The sequence below is a fragment of the Siniperca chuatsi genome, linkage group LG10 (genome assembly GCF_020085105.1).
Source record: "Siniperca chuatsi isolate FFG_IHB_CAS linkage group LG10, ASM2008510v1, whole genome shotgun sequence".
Lineage (NCBI taxonomy): Eukaryota > Metazoa > Chordata > Actinopteri > Centrarchiformes > Sinipercidae > Siniperca > Siniperca chuatsi.
This window is the reverse complement of record NC_058051.1, coordinates 7486573-7507437: the sequence shown is the minus strand read 5'-3', so window position 1 is coordinate 7507437 and position 20865 is coordinate 7486573. Positions and strand designations below refer to the sequence as shown.

General features: G+C 37.2%; 1 protein-coding gene across 8 annotated transcripts in view; it reads right to left on the bottom strand.

The window, feature by feature from the left end:
* Positions 1 to 20865, bottom strand: part of LOC122882838 (plexin-A1-like) — a 325344-nt gene that overhangs the window by 33886 nt on the left and 270593 nt on the right. For 3 of the 8 annotated variants that reach the window (XM_044210653.1, XM_044210652.1, XM_044210654.1), the window contains 3 exons: positions 3025 to 3122; positions 2030 to 2188; positions 10 to 76 (listed from right to left, as the gene is read on the bottom strand). In XM_044210653.1, coding sequence (XP_044066588.1) covers positions 10 to 76; positions 2030 to 2188; positions 3025 to 3122 — 324 coding nt within the window. The other 5 variants (XR_006379472.1, XM_044210655.1, XR_006379471.1 and 2 more) reach the window with 5 other exon arrangements.

Below are 20865 nucleotides of genomic sequence, written 5' to 3'. Positions count from 1 at the left end.
TGGGCTTACCTTGAGGAACTTGTACAAGAGGAATGTAAACCAGTTGGTCAGCATCTTCTCAGCGACAGACTCCGTTCTGACACACAGAGGAAAAGGAAGAAAAAAAACCCCACATTTGAAAAGGGACATTAAAAAAGAATAGCTCTAAATAAATTACTGAGTAACATAATTATGAAATCAAACAATTTACTTGGACAACATAATTGCCTGGTCCATAATTTCCAAGTAATTTCCTAGGCAGTTTCTTGAAAAGATCTACCCGTTTTCCCTGTAATTTTGTACAAATTACAGGGAAAACGGGATAAAGTTTGGCTAGAGTTTAGTTAGTTGTGTTTAGTTAAGAAGCAGTTGTTGATTTCTAGAGGAATGTCCTTAAAAGAACTGCTCCATTTAAACGAGTGGTTACCAACCTTCTTGGCTTGTGACCCCTTAAAGAAAAGTGATGGCTTTAGTGTGGACCTGTGAGCAATGCCATTTGAAGGATTTTCACAGCCCTCAAGAAGTAAAAGTATCCAGTAGTAGTACATAATTTTCTTACTGGAACGTTATTGTCCACATTGTTGAATGTTCAGCTGACCTGCTGTGCACTGACTAAAAGACTATACAGGTTACACTAGAAATTAAATAATAATAAAAATATTAGTTTGAGTTAGTCTGTATTTTCCCTATAATACAAAAATCTATATTATTCTAGGAAATGACTTTTGGGAAATTACAGACCCATAATAAAAATATTAAATATATTAAATATATATATTGATATTGTTATTTTCTGACTGTACAAAGACTCAAAACTATCAAGTAAGGGCAGGTCAGAGAAGCACTGATTTCTCCTTTTAATTTGACCAACACAGGTCTGCTCACAACTCAAAATGAACTCTTTGTCCAGATCTGTAGCAGGATCTATCTTTCCTGTACAATATTGTAAATAATACTTTGGAAACAATGGAATGAGAGAATCCCTCATTATGTTTCTTTTCCAAATCTGTAAAGCTAAGCTAGATCAAAGCTCTATGTTGCTTTCTCATTTCCTGTAGACAGAGAAATCTTTAAAGTAGTTCAGAACTTTTATGGCAGTCGCAACACCTCATGACTTTATTTCCCATGTGTGTTTACCATGTACATGTGTGTGACAGAAAATAATGGGAAACATAGACTCACTGATGGATGATATAGCTAGCAGTACCTATGCTGTGGCTAGATTTACAGGGGGTGGACAAAATAACACAAACACCACAATTGCCTATACGTTAAGATTCATTAAAAACAAACATTTAACAAAATGTAGTTCCTCTGCTATTCTACTATTTTTTCTTCTGCTAGTCTTTTTTGCCTTTGTGCTGTTTGTCCTTATTCACTGTAAAACATTTTAAGCTGGTTCAACTTAAAAATGTAAGTTCCCCTGCAGCTGTAAAATTGTGCTACCTGAACTTAACTTGAATAACTGAGTTGAAGAAAGTTGACTCATGCTATTGTAATGCAAAACTAACTGGTTTAAGTTCACTGAACACATACATGACTGAACAAACAACTAATAAAAGAACTCAAAAAGATATAAAATTCAGTTAACAACTGTTCAGCAAATCACATTTGTTTCATAGGAAACAACCATGACTTAAGACACAGTTTCCATAACGTGTGTTTTATTTAAACTACAAAAAAGAAGAGTGTAAGAGCAATAGAGTTTTCACCCTCAAACAATGAATTCTGGGATATCTGCTGTTATGCTAATATCGTTTCCTTAATTTGATGGGTTTAGTGAACACTCAGCAGTACATATAATTTAACACATTTCAAGTAAAAAGACTTCAAGTTTGAACTCATGTTTAGAAGTTAAAAGAAGTTAAGTTATAAGAAATGCTTCTGAAAATAAAAACTTAAAAATAGACATTTTAAGATAAATTAACTTCAGTTTAATAAAACATATATTTACATTAAACTGAAGATAAAATATTTGTTGATTTCACTAAATTCCTGTATGATACAGTGTAGTCTATATTTGTTCCCCATCTCTCCACATCTTCCTCACCTCCTGAGCAGCAGTTTGGGATGGTTTTTGCTCTCCAGGTTTCTGTCTATCAGGTCGGACAGCAACTGTTTCAGGACTCCGGTGGCATACTCCATCTCCCCCTGCAGGGCCGTCATGATCAGAGATGCCACATTGCCTCGGTCCCGCATTGAAAATGACCTGGAAATACATTGAAACTTTGACAAAATTCAATACAAATATTTCACAAATGCTAGCCCCAGCTTTTTAGTTTTTTGCTGTTCCTCCCGGACCAATAACATCATAACAGTTCATTTAAATATCAAAGCACATTAAATCTTAATCAAATGGTGTTATAACTCTGTTTTGCCAAACTATTTGACTAAGTGTTTTACGGTAATTTTAGAGCTGCTAAAATGGTTTTACTGTTCATCAATTTGCCTTTCTTGTCCTAATCTAAGGCACAGCCTTTCATGTTCTATTTGTAAAATTAAACAGGTGATAAAAGCACACTTTCCAAAGACAAATAAACCATTTTTTCCCAAGAGAATTTTTTTTGACTGAAACCTATTACCCACTATTTATAAATGCTATGGTTATAAATTATACGATATATTTTTATTGAGATTATATACGAAAAAGATATTTATATTTTTATAAAAAAAGAGCATTAAGCATACAGTATCGTGCATTGAGTGTACCATAGATTCCACAGGGAAACTTTGACAGCTTTAGGTATCAACTACTTAACAGCTACAGTAAACTAGCAGCCTCTCAACTGCTATAACGATGACCTTCCTGCATTTACAATATCCTATTCCCATAGCTGGAAATGTTACATTGTGTGGGTAAATGCTAAAGCTCTTAAATGATATTGCATGCTGTAATTTTCCTTTGATTTTAAGATTTTCTTCAAAAAATGGTAGACATTGTTTATTCAAATAGTAGAAATCCCTTTTGGAAAAAACTAATATACTAAAAAACATAAATATATATCTGAACAATAAATGGCTAAAGAAAGAAAGAAAGACAGACACCTCTGTGCCTCCAGGGTTCGTATGAACGTCAGCAGGAAGTGCTTCTTCGTCAGCAGCTGGCCAAACAGCGTCAGCGCCTTCTCGACATTTGCCTGTACCTGACAAAAGACACCGAGACAGATAAGTTACAGCAGAGACTAATGGCAGTATAGAAGAAATTTCTATATACAAACATTTTTGTTCTTTATTGAGGAGCATGTCATTTTACAATGGCAAGTTACAGCAGTGTCTTTAAAGTCGCCTCTCCACTCAAAAATGTGTTTTGCTTATTGTTAATTCATTTGGAAGTTTTACCTTCACTATAAAGAATGATGCATTTGCAGAGTTTGACACTAGAAAGCTGTTTTCACATTAATCTACTGAAAGAGGAACATTTCTCTGTGCTCACCATAAATCTCAGTTTAAGACGTTAAGTGAATGGTAAATGGACTGTACTTGTATAGCGCCTTTCTAGTCTTCCGACCACTCAAAGAGCTTCACATATGTAAGCTAATTGTGGTCCAGTATATAACTTACACAAGTATGATATGCAAACTTGAAAACTCCAGGTCACATACACTGAGAATGGACTTTTCAGTCTGGTGTCTGATCTTGTGTTCAGTAGTTAAACTTTTGAAAATGAAAAATACTTACATATTCACATATTGTACAGTAGATTTTTCAATGAGCGAGAAGGCGTAGATACCATATCAGACACAACTTATTATTCAAAGCAGAGTATTAAATGTGTTAAAACATGCCTGGAGGGGATCTTTAAGGCTTGTTTTTCTTCAGTCTTTGTCCTGTGACAGTGACTTTCCATAATAATAGATAAATACTGCACATGCACTGCAAACTTGACGAATGAAAAGTGGAATTTTTAAAAAGGCAGCCAACCCTGTGATTTAAAAAATTTGTTGCAACAAAAATCATCCAGCAACCTTTCAGTTTTAACACTTTGAAGTTTCAGTTTGCAATATTTTAGACATCCATGAGAAACTTGTGTGCACAATCAATTACCAAATACTGACAATAACATACAGGATAAAAAAAATAATGTAATAAAACTATGACTCACTCTGAGCGAAGAGCTGAGATTGGTTTGTAAACAGCAAGGTAAGACTGATTGGCTACTCTCTCTCCTGCTGCACTGTTGTGTGCTGCTTTCTAAGTGTTTCCCCGTTGTTGTTTCCAAATGATTTTAGCAGACAATTTGTCATAATTGTCTTCTCGACTCAGGGGGTGGATGGCTCAAAGCGCCCTCCAGTTGAATATCGATAAGACGAGAATTTTAATCATTGGTCCTGACCACATTGCATATGCACTTTAGCCGTCTGGGGCTGGCTCCCTGTGTACTCATACATTGTCTTTGTCTATGACTTTAGGTTTTAATCTTGATTCCTGTTTGTTATTAGACTTTTCCAGTCACATTCACCATTTTACTGAATCAGTTATATTAATTAAAAGCCATTAACTGAATCTTTTAATAACGCCTCAACAACCCTCTGTCACAGGAAACTCTAGCTTTTATCTGTTCAAGGAACTTTCTAAAGATGTCTGAAGTCTAATCAGACAGGACTGAACCAGCCCAGCATGAGAGAGATTCTTCTGTCAAACAGAGAAGGAAGAGACGGAGAGAAGGGAAGACGCTTAGGGACATAGCAGGATTGTGTGTGTGTCAGGGTTGGTGACAGAGGTGCACCCTGCTTGTTCCATTGGCTGGCACCTGTCACTACTCATCAACAACACACTAAATCCCCTGAAGAAGCCTCTCTCCCGCTCACTCGCTCAGTCTTCCTCACTGCTCTAATTCTCTTTCTCGCACTTATTGTTGACTGTTTCACATCATTGGTCTTTCTCCCATTTTAATTTCTCCTGCTCTTTGTCTTTGCATGTCTCTCTCACACAAACACACATCATTTCCAACTCTTTCAATCACTCTCTATTGTCATCCTTTTGTACCACTGTAACATCTATCCTCTCCCCTCCGATGTGCCATAACAAAGTGTCTGGGCCTCTCTCTAAAGTGCTAAATAAGATTCTCGGGCCTCCAGGGTGGACACTGTGTGTGTTTGAAAAGAGAGACAGATAGAGATGCATGTACATACTGCACAGGCAGTCTTTACCAAATTTCAGAGAGAGAGTTAGGAAGGGTACATTAAGCTATCTGCAAGACTATGTATGTGTACGTGTGTACATGTACCGCATGTAGTGTGTTTGTGTGTTATCTTAACCAGTGTGTAGTATGGCTGTCTCGCTTAAGAGAGAGAGCAGTCCCAAAGAGCAATAAAGCTAGAAGTGTTGGTTTACACAGGCCATTGGATTACACTGGCAACCCCTAGGGGAAATACAGAAGGATGGGGAAGGAAGTCTAGACATAACTATAAAATACGTAAGATTCCTTTACCTCTCTGCCTGCCTGACACCTCAAATTAAAGGACTCCACTTTTGGGAATTCGTGGTCAGGAGAAATCTTACCTACAGTGTCATGTCTCTAGTCCTTATTTAGATTCGCCAAAAATAAGCCAACAAGTGAGAAAATGCACTATTATAGGACCTCTAGGCTATGTGGTTGATAAAACTTGATCGGCATGTTCATGTGAGACACTAAGCATGACTTGTTTTCACAAAAATGTGAGCAAAAACTTGAGCTGATTTTCAAAAGATTCAAAACCAATTCTTCAAATTCAAATTCTTGGGAAATGATCTAGCTGTCACTTTCATGTTTGAACGAATTCTCATATAACATAATAGCTTTGCTCCCTAGAGTCCTCCTCCATTTTTATTTATTAGCTTAGTTTACTGATAGGTCAGTAGGGCATGCAATAGGTCAAGCTGAATCTACTCCAAGCGGTCTGTTGCGCTTGTAGACTGTAAATTAATCATTACCATCCTTACAAATAAAATAAAATGCAGGCGCCTCACAGTTAAACTTTAATGCATATCATATCTAGTATATTTAGCTCATGAAAAATAAGATGTAGAAAGTAGAATACACCTGCTACTTCATAAATGTAATAAACATTCCATATTTTATGCTGCTCATCTAATTTCCCTTTTTTGTGTCACTCAAAATTACTTTCAAACTAATGTATTTCAAAACCACGTTTTGCACCCTGGGTTTCCCCTTTAGCTTCAAAGTTAGCCTGTAAAAATGACTTTTTCTACACTGTAAGACAATGTTACAAAATATATTCTGTATTTACTCCTTCCAACGCTTCATTTAAGCTATATCAAACTCATATTGAATTAAATATTCAAACCCAACACGCCTTTTTTATGCCCGCACAATGTTTTGAGCATAATTTTATACACATTCCCATGTAATTCAGCTTGATATGTCTGCTATCTTTGGAAGTTCTGTGGGTTTGAACAAAGCTTGGCTGCATTTGACCCGCATGAGGAACCTTAGGGTGCAAGTTTAACTAGGCTGCTCCTCTACTAGCACACTTGTCACCTGTGAGTGTAAGCTAGAAGCTTACTATGACATTTATATTAATGCAAAAGATGAACATTGCCAATTATTAGAAATAACTTGGCTTGTTTAGCTATATGGTGATATCAGGGGTTTATTCCAGAAAGCAAATTTAGTGAAAACTTGTTGTTTTCACTTGTTGTTGAGTTTGTTAACCCTGAGAGGAGGGAAACTCTGGGTTTTCGGTTCCAGAAAGAGAGGTAACTTTAAACTCTGAATCAGTAACCATGGTAACTGACTCTGTGAACCTAACCTGCTCACTGGCAGATTTTCTTCAACAAACTCTGAGTCTCTCTCCGCCTCCTCCCTCCTGCTGAGCCTGAAGCTGCTGTCGGACATGGGGCGTCCTTTCCTTGTTTACCCAATCGATACTGAAGCAGAATTAATTTGCATAGCCTTACATTGGGAGAGGATTTTGAGACCCCGATTAGATGTAGTATCGTTCCCTGATGACTACCTAATGGAACATTACCAGTTTTCGTCACCAGTTTTTTTGCGAACGGGAGTTTCCTTTATAACACTGGCGACGCAGAACATATCAAGCAACTATTTGTAGAGCTGTAAGGAAAGTGTCCCTTGCACTTAAACGCCTACTACAGATTTTAGAAGTGTTCCCTGGGAACAAACCTGTAAGGACCATCAAACAGGAATTCCATAGGATTGCAGGTGACTGATGTAGAAATCATTCATTTGAAGTTAATGACACTATTTTAAATTATATTCTGTTAATGACATTCTACTGCCACCTCAGACTGGGATCAGTAATTAGCTTTTATTTTGCAGGGTTTCCCAATATGATAGGCTGCATCGATGGGACACATATCCCTATCACTGCTCCTTCAGTTAATGAAGGAGACTATGTGAATCGGAAGTCTTTCCACAGCATTAATGTGCAGGTACATTGACTACTTACAATAATAAATACTATACATCACAATATATTGCAACTAATATCTCTCATTCTCTGCACAGTCAAGATCAATTGTGATGCAGCACACAAGATTACCAGTGTTTAGGCCAAGTGGTCCGGCTCTGTGCATGACTCCCAAATGTATTGTGAGTATACCCTGAGCAACAGATTTACACATAGTTAAATAAACCTTTGTCCAAATATCAGTCCCTTGTCTCCCTCTTTTAACGAACTCAAAATGTATTTATTATATAATTACAGAGAGAGTTTGATGGCCACCTGCTTGGTGACAGAGGATACCCAGCCCTCTCTGTTGACCCCTGACCCTGAGCTGGGCCCCCAACAGCGTTTCAATGTGCCCATTGCAGGACTAGAGCCCGGGTTGAGATGACAATAGGCATGCTCAAAGCCCAGTTCCAGTGCCTATGTAGACTCAGGTTAACCCCAGAGAGTGCATGTGACATTATTGTGGCATGTGTTGTTTTCCATAATATTGCCACAATAAGAGGAGAGCAACACCCTGCCACCACCCCCAGCAGTCAAATAAAGACAAATCATTCACATTTCATTTGGTCTTCTTTATTTCCTAGAAATACAACAATTAGTATTGTTATATTGTTCCAACAATTAACATCATTCAACTATGACCATGCACCCACCTCTAACTGGTGTCCCAGTAATTCAATTTCAAGAGCACCATTTCATGGTCAGTTTTTGCCCTTTTCTTGATGAGATGCATTTTGTTAAAACTCCTTTACTGATAACTGGGAAAACAAAAGGATGACATTTAATCCTACAGTTCTACATGCAAAATTAACCTGGCATTTACTGAACATCTCACTGTGTTAATCTGTGCTGTGAAGTTTGATGGACCCTCCTCCTGGTATTGCTCAGCCATGCTCTGTTAAACAGGATAAGAATGTAAAAGTTGTTTTTCCATTTATTATTTATTCTAATCACTTCAGTGTACATTTCAAACACTTTCACACAAGAATGTAAACAAATGTAAATGGGGAGAGAATTATCAGTAGCTAACATACAAAATTAAGATGTATACCTCTGTAGGACTCTCTGAATCCCTCTCTGTGGCAGCAGACAATGTGTCTTCATCATTGTCATTATCCTGTGAGAAGTGTGAAGAGAATTCTGTTTTTGTATACTTTAAACTACTATATTTGGCAAAATCTCTGGAGTATTGAGTACTTACAACTGCAAGGAGTTCTGTTGGGGCAGGAGGCTCAACAAGGCAGATAACACCACCAGTGACTGTTGGGAGTAATGAAACACTGAAAAAAATAAAATATTTGTTTTTTATGTGTATATATATATATATATATACACACACACACACACACACACACACACACTTACATCTTATGTAGGCACTTGTGTCCTGGGGGGTGATTGGCTCAGATGAGCTCCCTTCAGGGATGCCTTCAGCCACTGGCTGCCCAGTGTTAGAGGTGGTGGTGGTGGCCCTCCACCTGTTTTACGGGCCTCTGCTTTCTTTCTGTTGGCTGAGCAGAACTCAAATGTGAATCTATTAAGCAGGATATTAGGCAAGAGGACATTTATGTGTATTAAAATAGCATTCTGTTGGGGGTTAAAGCTAGCCTACTACAAGTTTAAAAATATTACTTTATCTAATATGTGAAATCATGATTAAAACCAAAATGAGGTACTATCATGGCCTAAATATGCCTTCCCTGTTTGAACTATGTTTTTATATTTCATTTTCAGCTGCTTCCATGTGCGCTTTGTACCCATGGGATTTCACCTAAATAAAAATAAAACTTTATTCTATAACATTCTACCACTTTTTCACCTGTAATATTAAAAGAAAGTGTGGTTAAATGCTAAATTAATAGACTACTGCATTAAAACTTACGCATTGACTCGGGCAGCAATTTTCTCCAAACCCCAACTCTCTCTCCTTTGCCGCTGCAGCTGTGTTGCTGTTTTTCCCTGAAAATGTGCTCATACTTGCCATAAGCACGTACTAAAACATCTAATTCCAGTGGGGTGAAGTAGGACGACCTCTTTTTCTCGCCAGTTGCCATGGTGAGTCGTAGTATCGGAGCTCCATTGATGATGGCTTTTTATAGTCCTCATGCACGCGCTTAACTCAGAGTGAACATACTCAGAGTTGATTGACCAAACTCAGATCAGCTGTTCCGGAACCATAAACTCCCATCGTTTCCCATCTCAGGGTTCATCAACTAAGAGTTCAGGGTTAGGCTCAGAGTTTGTTTAACTTGCTTTCTGGAATAGACCCCAGGGCTGTGGTGGCTCTGTTGTATTTTTGTAAGTGAGCAATGATGTAGTCTAACAAATAATCATTGCTGTCCTCAACCTTGAACTTGAAAAATAAAACCCAAAGGCACAGGTCGGCCTGCTTGCCTGCCTTCATAATCTCTCTTTACCTGACTTTTTTCGTCTCCCTTTACAGCTCCAATTCCCAGTTGTGTCCATGTCAGTCCCAGGACTTCTATGGTAAGTTTGTTTTATTAGTTAACATGCCAACCCTAACCCCTGGAATGTAAGAACCATAGCATGCACTCATACATTCATTAGATTCTTGTAATTGTTTTAGCACTACGTAGTATTAACTGTTCGTGTCTTCTTGAGTTTGTAGTTCTAAAAACTCTGTTAGAGCTAACAATCTTTCTTACGGAATGCCTATTATTAGCCATCCTCCCTGGGGTTATTCCTATAACCTGAAGGCCATGAGGCCTGTGTACATAAACGACGTGAAGGTCACTGTCAACACATGTTTGTCATTATACATTAATAACACCAAAGCTTCCTTAACCTTGACAGGTTAAGGAATCCAATCCTGTTAAATGTGAGCAATGATTTCCTATAAGGAATTCATCAAATTTGTCATGTATTTTTGAAAACAATTTTCTGTGCCTGTTTTCTGATTCCAATAATAACAAACGTTAGCTTATAGGTGACACACTCAAGTAATTGTGCCTGTGTTGATATGGTAGTTTTTATAGTAGTCTTTGTTTTTGCTTTTATTTTATTTCCCTTTTTTTATTTTGATCTGCATCGTCACTGCCAAAATGTGTGAGTGTGAACCAGAAGCCTGCACTCTGCTAAGGTATGGGCTCTGGCCAGCAGCAGCCAACAAGCCCCAGACAGCCTTTTCCCTCCCTCCGCTAGAGCTTTTTGTTTGTCTGTCACTGGAGTGTCACGTTACTGTTGAGGGTTTTTGCAACAACTTGCGCTGGAGAAACAACCTCACACTTGCAGAGGTAAGTCAGTTTGCAGAGGTCAGTTTGAAGTCCTGTCTGTGAACCGAACATTTCAGTTACTTTTGTGGAAGACTGAGGAGTCGATATGGATGTGAAAATTAACAATTGCATATGATTACACACCTTCTTCCTTGATTGTGCTACATCATTATTATCATATCACAACTAAAAGTAAACCTTTATGGAATCATCTAGGATTATACAGTTGCATGAATGATTCTTCATCATTCAAAATGATTCTTAACCTTTTCTATAAAAATAACAACAATTTAGTGAACCATGTCAAGTATCACCTTGGCCTTTATGTGCAGAGCTTTCCATAAGCGCCGGCTGCCGGTCAAACAGCCAACTACATATTTCAGTCCAGCCGACTTCTTTCTTATATTCATTTTTGATTCTAATAAAATAGTATTGATATCAAGTTGCGATTCGCTATGCAACCACTAGCCTCCGCTTCAAAACAATGCGAGCTTAATGATGGAGAATGTGATGATGTGAATGTGTGTGTGTGTTTGTATGCACGCGGTGAGAGGTTGTGTCCTGCCAAGTAGAGAGCACAGAGTCTTCTTCAGTGTTTGACAAATATTAGCATAATAATTGATGACAAATCACATTAAGAATTGCATTGATTGGAGGGACAGGGGACATCCTCATTAGACGGGCTACTTTGGAAAACACTGGTGGCAGCAACTTTACGATTACGCAGTAAGCATTAAAAAGTCCACTGAGAGCGCTGCATTTTCCATATATGCCACACAGATGTTTATGGGTTTAATGAATGAAGGAATTATCTTTATTTACATTGCGCTTTTTACAGCCATCTCTAAGACGCATTGCAAACACACATTAAAACAGGCAATGTTGTCAAAGTACCAGACCTATGTCATATGAGGAATAGGCTATGCCTCAGCCTCACAGTGTAATTTTGTTTACAATGTCCTAGAACAAATTTGTAAGTACATTATTTATTTCCTGGTTGTTGCTGACCTAAACTTTTTTGTAGCACCAGATACAAAACCAGGATTACTCTAAATGTTTGTTTTCCAGGTGGATGGAGATATGATAGTGACACTGGATGCCAACTTTAGGAATGTAAGGAACCAAAGCTCAGGGACAAGTGTGTTTGAGCTGTTATATGGGACCTGCATGTTTGTTCCTGACAAGGATGTACAGGAATACCTGCTATCACATCCTGACTGCTCCAAACTTCAGAAGGTTAGTCATAGTTCCAGAATACTTTTATGTATTTAACTCACAGTAAAAGACCATTATTCCTCCCATAATTATCTACATTTTTCTTAAATCTTTAGGGCTGTAGTAACTTAAAGGCTGGCAACGTCCTGAGGTCACAAAAGCAATAAAATAAGCTTGATGTTACAGGAGTGTTTGGAGCCTCTTGTCGACAAGAAATGTCCCTGATGTTTGTCCACATGAGTCAGAGAGAATGACAAGTCTATGACACAGTAGTGACATCTATGACTTTTGGCCCAATTTTACAGAATGTTAATTCCCCTATTTTAATTGTCCCTATTCATAAAATGCTTAGAATAGCATGACCCTAACATTAGCCATACATTTTCAATCACCCAAATATGAACCTCATGGAATGTGTATGTGAGATTCCAAATATTACTGAATGTCAAGTTTACCACCATTCTATAATCTTCACTAATATAAAAAAATGAATGTGTTTTGATCATTTTGAGTGTCCTTATTGAGTATTTAAGTATAAAATGAAAATTGAATTTGATACAGGAGATTGTCTGGATAATTATTGTTCACATGTGACTGTTTCATCAGTCACATGTTTGTGTTGTAATAGATTAGCATATCCCCTGTATGTCATTGATGAGCTTCTCTGAAGATTTGAGGACAAGAACATACACCTGTGAGTTGTCTTTGACATTTTTTAAACTCCTGTGTAAAACTGTATTATTGTTTTGATTGACACATTAACTCAAAGCTATGTCATACTGTGTTCAATCAGAAATCAGGGGAGGGCATACCACACAACATCTCCTTGGCCATACCAGCATTTCACATTTATGGACACAAATTTCATTGAGTTCATAGAAACATTAGGACCTGTATCACACATCATTCACTATCTGTTTGGCCTCCATTTTCCTGTCTATACACTGCACTGCTGAAATGAAGTAGAAATGCCTCAAAGTAATCTTAAATCTAACATTTGTCCCACCTGGTATTTGTCTAAACTTGCTTCAGAGCTGCACTGTTTAGGACAATATAGTAGGAATATGCTCAGTGTTAGTGTATGTGATATTCTATGACTTTTCTTTAATCACAGATCAAGTACAGCACCAGACAGCTTGTTGGGTTTGGGCTCACAGACGGGGGAAGGAATGAAGAGGTTGTGGTCTTTCCTATGAAGATTTGCGAATCAGAAAGGAGATGACTCCATCTCACCGTCTTTACCTGCTGACTGATGCCCTTCTGCATTATGGACGGAGGAAATCAACTGACCTAGGTTTGTCCACTGCTGTATAACCTGTCAAATTTTAGTGCTGGTAGTTTAATGTAACCACTGTGCTTAGTGGTTTCATTTTTAAAAATGTTATACAGTATGTTCTGGAGTTTAGCTGGTCACACACAAATTGGCCAACATAAGTAAATTAAACAGAGGTGCGGCTCCTGTAAAGATTAGACAAAGCAGAGAAAATATCAATTCTCGCTCAAGAAGACATCTCATCTGTCATCAGAGAGCAGGTATTTGTCTAAACTTTTTCATAAAGTATGTAGCATTGACAGTTGTCTTGTTTCCTGTTATTTTTGTTGTCTAGTGTTGGTTTCTGAGCAACACATGGAGAGATGAAAGAAAAAGGAGATGGAGCTAGCCCAACAGAAACCAAAACCAATAAGTAAGCAACTGAAGTGAATGTGTGAATGTCTTGAATATTGTAATAAGGTCACGAATATTGTTAGCAAAGAATATTGCAAATATGGTATACTTACCTCTCTATGTACAGTAATGAAGTACAATCCTGTAAGCTGTGTGGGTGAAAAAGTAACATGAAATAAAGCACTTTATTAGAGCTGTAATAATGTCTTTTTCTGTTCTCCAGACACTGTCTCTAGATGGAAAATGAACTGCATCATCAAACTGATTCAATTCTACAAGCTCAAGTAAGAGTTCAATGTATGTATGTAAGACTATGTGGTAATTACACCCATCTTTAAGTGCCCTACTGATGTGCTTCAACATGGTGTGATTACATAACTATTAGCCAGACAATAACATAGCATATTGTTGTAGGAAACTATCACAATGATGTTGTTATAAATGAATGGTTGCTATAATGCTGCAGTAATTGAATATGGTGTGATTAATAATCAATTACCACCAAGGTCTCCCTTATAACTTATGCAATGTTTGGTCAGGTGTACCACAGTGTGCTTTCAGGTTTGTAACTACCGAATTCTCCTTGAAGCATCATCTTCAATCTGGAAGAGGACAAAAGAAAAGAGAGTGCTATGTCATGTTACCAGGTGGTTTCTAAAATGATTGGCAGGTAGTTGCCAGGTGGTTAGTAAGTGCAGGTGTATAGTAGAGTGATAACAGACAGATACTGCTTACTTACTCTGTTTCATCCTCAATATACGACTCACAAGTCCCAGATCTATATATTACAAAAAGTACAGCACAAGAATGCCAACTGCTCATCAGTTCAAAGAAACTAACTAATCATTCACACACACTCACACACAGCCCTCGGGAGCAATTTGGGGTTCAGTGTCTTGCCCAAGGACACTTCGACATGATGATAGTAATTACGATGATGATGAGCATGACAATGATAGCAACTTAAGACTGAAAGCACTCGTGACCGGGCCTGGTTTGCTGCTTCCTGATTTTTAATGGTTAATTTGAGCAAGTTTTTATGTTTTGTTATTTGTCATTCAAAATGTCTCCTTAATCCAATGCTAACCAAAATGAATCCAACTCAGACAGTTTATGTTCTGTGTGTGTTTTCATTGTAACTGGTCAGGATCTCATTGATGCTGTGTTGCTGATCAGTTGATTAGTCTAACCGCAACAAAGTCCATTTTTGTTTTTCTGAGCTGTGAAACTTGGTTTAAACTTGCTCTTTTTGGACAATAAACACTGTTATTGTAGACATTGTTGTCTCAGTGACTTTCTAAAGCCTTATAGTACTCAAGGTATAGCCAGCTTTGGTGTTATTAATAACCTTACAATTAACATTAACCATATTATTGTATCTGTACCATGCACCATGTTTTTGTAAAAAGGATATATTTGTAAAAGAGGGCTTGCACTCTATGTTTTCCATGTGTAAATGAAGGTTACTGCTACAATACACTTAATTTCAGTTTATAAAAATTAAAAGGAACATACAGGTGTATTGACTCTACAATACAGCTTTCCCACAATGAGTTATAGCCATGTTTTCTGCCATTGTCACGGCATTGTTATTCACACTTATTCACAGCACACTCGAGAAATTAATAAAAGAGTAAATTACTTAATAAATTACGTATTATACAATGATTTTACAGTCATAATCGGCCAGACATAGTGTACCACATAGGTTTTTACATAGGCATTTATGAAATGCTCCCTTGTCCAGGCTTGTGTAGATGAACAACTTTTTTCTCTCTTCCCATTGGCTGCTTTCGGTGTCAGTCTCTGACGTCATGTGGAAACTGTAAACCACAGGATGTTCCACTCCTGTTTTGGCTAAAATATCTGAAATAAACTAACATCTTTACTTTTCCTAACATACTGTATGTCATCTAGATGCAGTGTAATTACTTGTTCGGCTGTACTAGATATTTGATATATTTAGTAAATATATCTTTTTATGACCCTATTTACAACACTACTTTGCAAACTACAACTGTGGTGCTGATTTGTATGAAGCTGCATGGCGGGCCTCTAGGGAATTGTAGTTTCTAGGAAATATTACCTATTACCTATGACCTTTCCTACAATTGGAAGTTGTAATCTATCCATAATTTGGATAGATACCTTCATCTGCAGTCATCATGACGGCTACATTAGTGGCTGTCTCTGAGGACTCTGCTTCCATTTGATGTGCACCTAAAGTACATAAAACAAAACACAATAACATATTTCTTAATACAAATTTTGAATCTTAATTACAAATTTGTAATATAATTTGTCAGCATTTATTCTGTCAATGGTTATAGTAAATGACTAGAATGAATAGATACATGGCATTATTGGCATCTAAATTCCAATTCAAAGTGTAAAATTATCAGAATATCAAGCTTATAAAAGCTGTTTAACTTTGATATCATTTGTAATTTTCAAACAAGTGAGCTTCTCTCTCTGTGTCAAATGTCAATGGCAGACTTCTCAGAACAGAAGTTTTACTTCAGCTCGATTTTAAGCAATACCAAAAACGGAGTTGTAGTGACTGGCATTCAAAATGTATTACAATAACAAGAATAAATACCAACTTCATCTGGATGCCACCTGCTGTGTCTGTAGATTTGAAGACATTAAGCCATGACACAAAGGTGAAGATTTGGTCATATTATTTGCATCATACAATAATGTGCACCGTGGTCAAATGTGCTGTGTAATGACGTTTAATGACCACAGTTACATATCTATTAATGGATACTTCTTAAAACAACTCGGCATACCTTCTGCATCCATGTCCTCTAAAATTCTCTCTGCCGTGTCAGTGGGGTTGGTGCTGCATCTGACTGATATGTTTAAGCAAAAAAGGAACACTTATGTAGTATGAGTATAACAAATAATTGGTCTTCCTGCATTGCTGGAGAAAAAAATAATCACACAGCAGTATCAATGAAGGAATATAATCCACATGAATGTTAGACATATAATTGAATTAATGAATAGTTTGATGAGCATGAAAAAGATGTAAACCATTGCCAAGGCCCATCACATTCACTAGACTCGCATTCAACTAAACACTTATAGGATATTCTGGAGAGGTGCCTTAGAAAATGTGTTCTACTATAATCATGAAAACTCCAACTGAAGAATAGTATCACATCCCTCACAAACTGTTAAAGACAGAATATATAATAGAATGCAATAAAGCTGTTCTAGATGTTTGCAATGGCCCAGCATTATACAAGGTCTCACATGTAGGCCTGTGTTATTTTTACCTGATTTTTCCCACTTTGCATAGAGCCAAATGGCATGCAGAAACAAACTGCCACTGTTAATATCACTTACTTATTTCATCAAATGAAATCCACTCAGCATCTTTCAAAATGGTTTCTAATTGGTTCCTTCCATAAAAGGATGGCTTCTTGAGGGTAAGGCCATTGGGCAGTCCAGCAACTTTTATGGTCATGCTTTGATTCACCAGGGACTGGTAGGGGAGCCTTTCCAGTACCACCAGCCTCCTCTGAAAGACACGGACACACACATGCATGCACACGTTACACAATTTTACACTTCTATTGATAGCCAGCGTACAGGCTATAAACATGTCATTTTGTTAAGGTGTCATAATCTATGGTTCATGGGCACATTAGATAAATAATTTATTAATTCAATAATAATGCCACTGATTCATGGAGGCATATTAGGTTACCAACATATAAGTCTAAGCCATTTCTTTACATTGGTCTAAAAATGTGTTAGAAAATATTCTTTCTATATTTTTGGTTAAACATCCTGCACTTTTTTAAACAGTACATCGACTTGATATTTGGTACTGGGTGTTGCGGCGGAGAAGCTGGCTGCAAACGTAACAGCAGACAACATCTATTCATTTCATAAAACTGTATTATGTATCTTTGCACTGTTATGGGCCTGAGTCCATTCGTGTGGATTTTCATATAACCAACATCAGCTTTGAAATGCAGTGCAAAGTTGTTCACTGTGACGTCACTGGCTCCATTGCTGCTCATTTCACACCTCTAAACTGGAGTTTTGGCGGTCAGATGACAAATTGGCTGTTTCCACACCCAAAGCCTCAAGCTTGGACACCTTTACAATATTTAGGTAAACAAAACGACCTACATTTAAAAATCAAACATACACTGAAACAACTCATAACAGTGCTAAGCAATCTCTGTGGAAATAGTGTTGTCACAGGTGAAAATATTGTAAGAAATAAGTGCTGATGGAGATTACTTTAACTATATGGGTTTATGCAAGTCTAATATTCCACTAATAATTGAATTTATAGCCATATCTGACTACTAATGCATCAATTGACCACCTTGATCTGAATAGACTAGTCCAACCAGTAGGAATTTAATTTGAGAGGAGTGGTATAAGCCTTTGACAATCCCTTCAATGTGAGAATATTTGATGTCGATAGCCTTGTAAACATTTGACCCAACTACTTTTTTTTTTTACAGACTACATGTGGTCTGCATATTCTTTCTTTCATGTGAGGTAGATGTTGTTACGATTAAGCACCTCTTATGCTTGCCTTCTCATGTTTAATAATTGCTCATTACATTCGGATTACATGCTTTGAGTATGCAAATTTTACTGCAAAGATTACTTCATTTAGAATACCCTACGTTAAAAAAATCTGCTGGAATATTTATTGAAAGTATTTCTGCTTCTCGTCTTCTCGTCTCTTCCCCTAATGTGGACCACCTGCCCTTAATATTGTTCATTGTGCCTGAGAGAAAAAACCGATGGACAAAAAAACTAAACACTTTAGAGTCTGCATCTCTTTTTTAACTACATTCATACAGAGACATTCGTCTGCCCAACACACTGGTTTGCACTTGGGTTGTGAAACCCATTTGTCTGTAACAACTCTGTAAAAACAACATAACGTGTAAAGTAAATGACCTGATTCTTTTCAACAGTAACAGCAGTCTTACATTGATGAATGCAACTTCAGTGTGTGAAGTACTTCCCAAATACTTTCCTGAAAATCTGTTTCATGATCCTTGTGAACCCCTAATGTAAACAGGGCCACTATGTACAACAACAACAAACCTTTTACTATAACAAATAAAAGCATCTATTAAATATTGTCTCTCACCTTTGTTTCTGAGAATGTCCCTAAAAAAAAAGATTGTATGGCGACAGCTTTTGTGTGTGAAGTTTCGGCTTTGAGGGCCGAGGGCTCAGAAGAAGCTTTAAAGGACCTTTTGTCTGTTTCCAATCCAGTTCTGAAAGAGAAAACAAAAATAATGAAATGGTATTACACCAATTAAACTGAATTTTAACAAAAAACTTCCATCCGTTACATTTTGTAATTTGTAGCAGCAGTACTGCAAAATGTATTTATTTTATTATTATTTATCTGACATGTTGATTGTTAGATTTAAGGTTTACTGTAGTGCTGCACTATGACACATGTTTCCAAAACAGTAGCTGATGCAACTCTTGATATTAAGGGTGAACCAACACGTGTCATTCCCTCGTTTAAAAAGGATTTCAAATTTTCCCTCTGCTCCTCATGAATCTCTATCCTCTCTTGTTGAGTAAGCTAGTCAGCAATAAATCAGTAATAAAAAAGACAGTGTTGAGGGCAAGTGTGGATTTTGCATACCATACCATATTTCTCATACATACTAGCCTAATGCTTTTAGATTAGCAACTGTAAGGCTTGCCTCTCTGAGCCATCTTCAACCTGGAACATAACACATATCAAACATAACAAGAGAAACTTGCACGACATATTTGAGAAAGGGCCACTCTCTCTATGGAGCTTGGCCCAAACCTAATTTTGAATTGTTCAACATAGACATAATGCATGGAAACTAATAAAACAAACTTACCACAGAAGTCCTGAGACTAACAGGGATACAACTGGGAATTGGAGCTGTAAAGGGAGATGAAAAAAGTCAGGTAAAGAGATATTATGAAGGCCGACAAGCAGGCCGACAGGCAGGCAGACCTGTACCTTTGGGTTTTATTTTTCAAGCTCAAGGTTGAGGACAGCAATAAATGTTTATGTTAGCCTACATCATTGCTCACTTACAAAAATACAAAATAACAGATCCACCACAGCCCTGATATCACCATCTAGCTAAACAAGCTAAGGTATTTCTAATAATTTGTGCAGTGTTCATTTTTTGCATTAATAGAAATGTCATTGTAAGCTTCTAGCATACACTCACAGGTGACAAGTGTGCTAGTAGAGGAACAGCCCAATTAAACTTGCACCATCCCTAAGGGATCTAACGCAGCCAAGCTTTATTCAAACCCACAGAACTTCCAGAGATACCAAACATATCAGGCTGAATTACACAGGAATGTGTATAAAATTATGCTCAAGACATCGGTACAGCCATAAAAAAGGCGTGTTGGGTTTGAACATTTCACTCAATATGAGCTTGATATAGCTTCAATGAAGCGTTGGAAGGAGCAGATACAGAATATATTATGTAACATTGTCTTACAGTGTGGAAAAAGTCATTATTACAGGCTAATGGGGAAAGTTAAGGGAAACCCAGGGTGCAATTAATCGTTTTATTACTTAACTAGTGATTAGGCTACTTAGTTTACCAATTAGCCATGCCAAAAGCTAATATTTTTGTAATAACATCAACCTAACATCACTGAAAACCTCAAAGAAAACATGTAAAAACATGCAAATTAGCAATGCTTACCACTTAGCTATTATACAAGCTCATCTTTTTGCAGTAACTTCAAGCTAGCACCACAAAAGATCATTAAAGAATGTAATTTCTAGCAAATGCAAGAGACAAACTGTTATCTCATGTCAATACTCGTGTCATGTCACCTTACAACTATTTTTCTGTATTGTTTTCGCTTACTGACTAAATAATCACAGTTTGAATGCTCTCATTTAAATTGTCTTACCTTTAAATACCATCAGCTGATGGACGGACTTGGTTCTGCACTGCACTGCAGGAGCTTGCGCAGGCGCACTGATCACTGAACGCCAAAACATGGTGCAGGCACTCAGTCGTTCTGAGTGACACGAAAAAAATGGGATATTCGTGTCTATGTACACGAATCAATAGATTAAATTTCGGGACTATTTCACGAACTGCTGTGAGACTGGGTTGTGTATCTACAGGTTATGAACATTAATTAGGCAATAAGTGAAAAATGTAGTGTTTCTGGTGTCTCAGACAATAAAAGGTGATGTGTTTTAATTATTCATAACTTTACAAATGTTAAAAGCTAAACTTAATTTAATTCCATAAGGGACTCGAAAGGAGATAGATTTGAAAAACAGATTCTATACTTGATTTGTAATCGACAAAATGCTATTGAACTCCAGCCC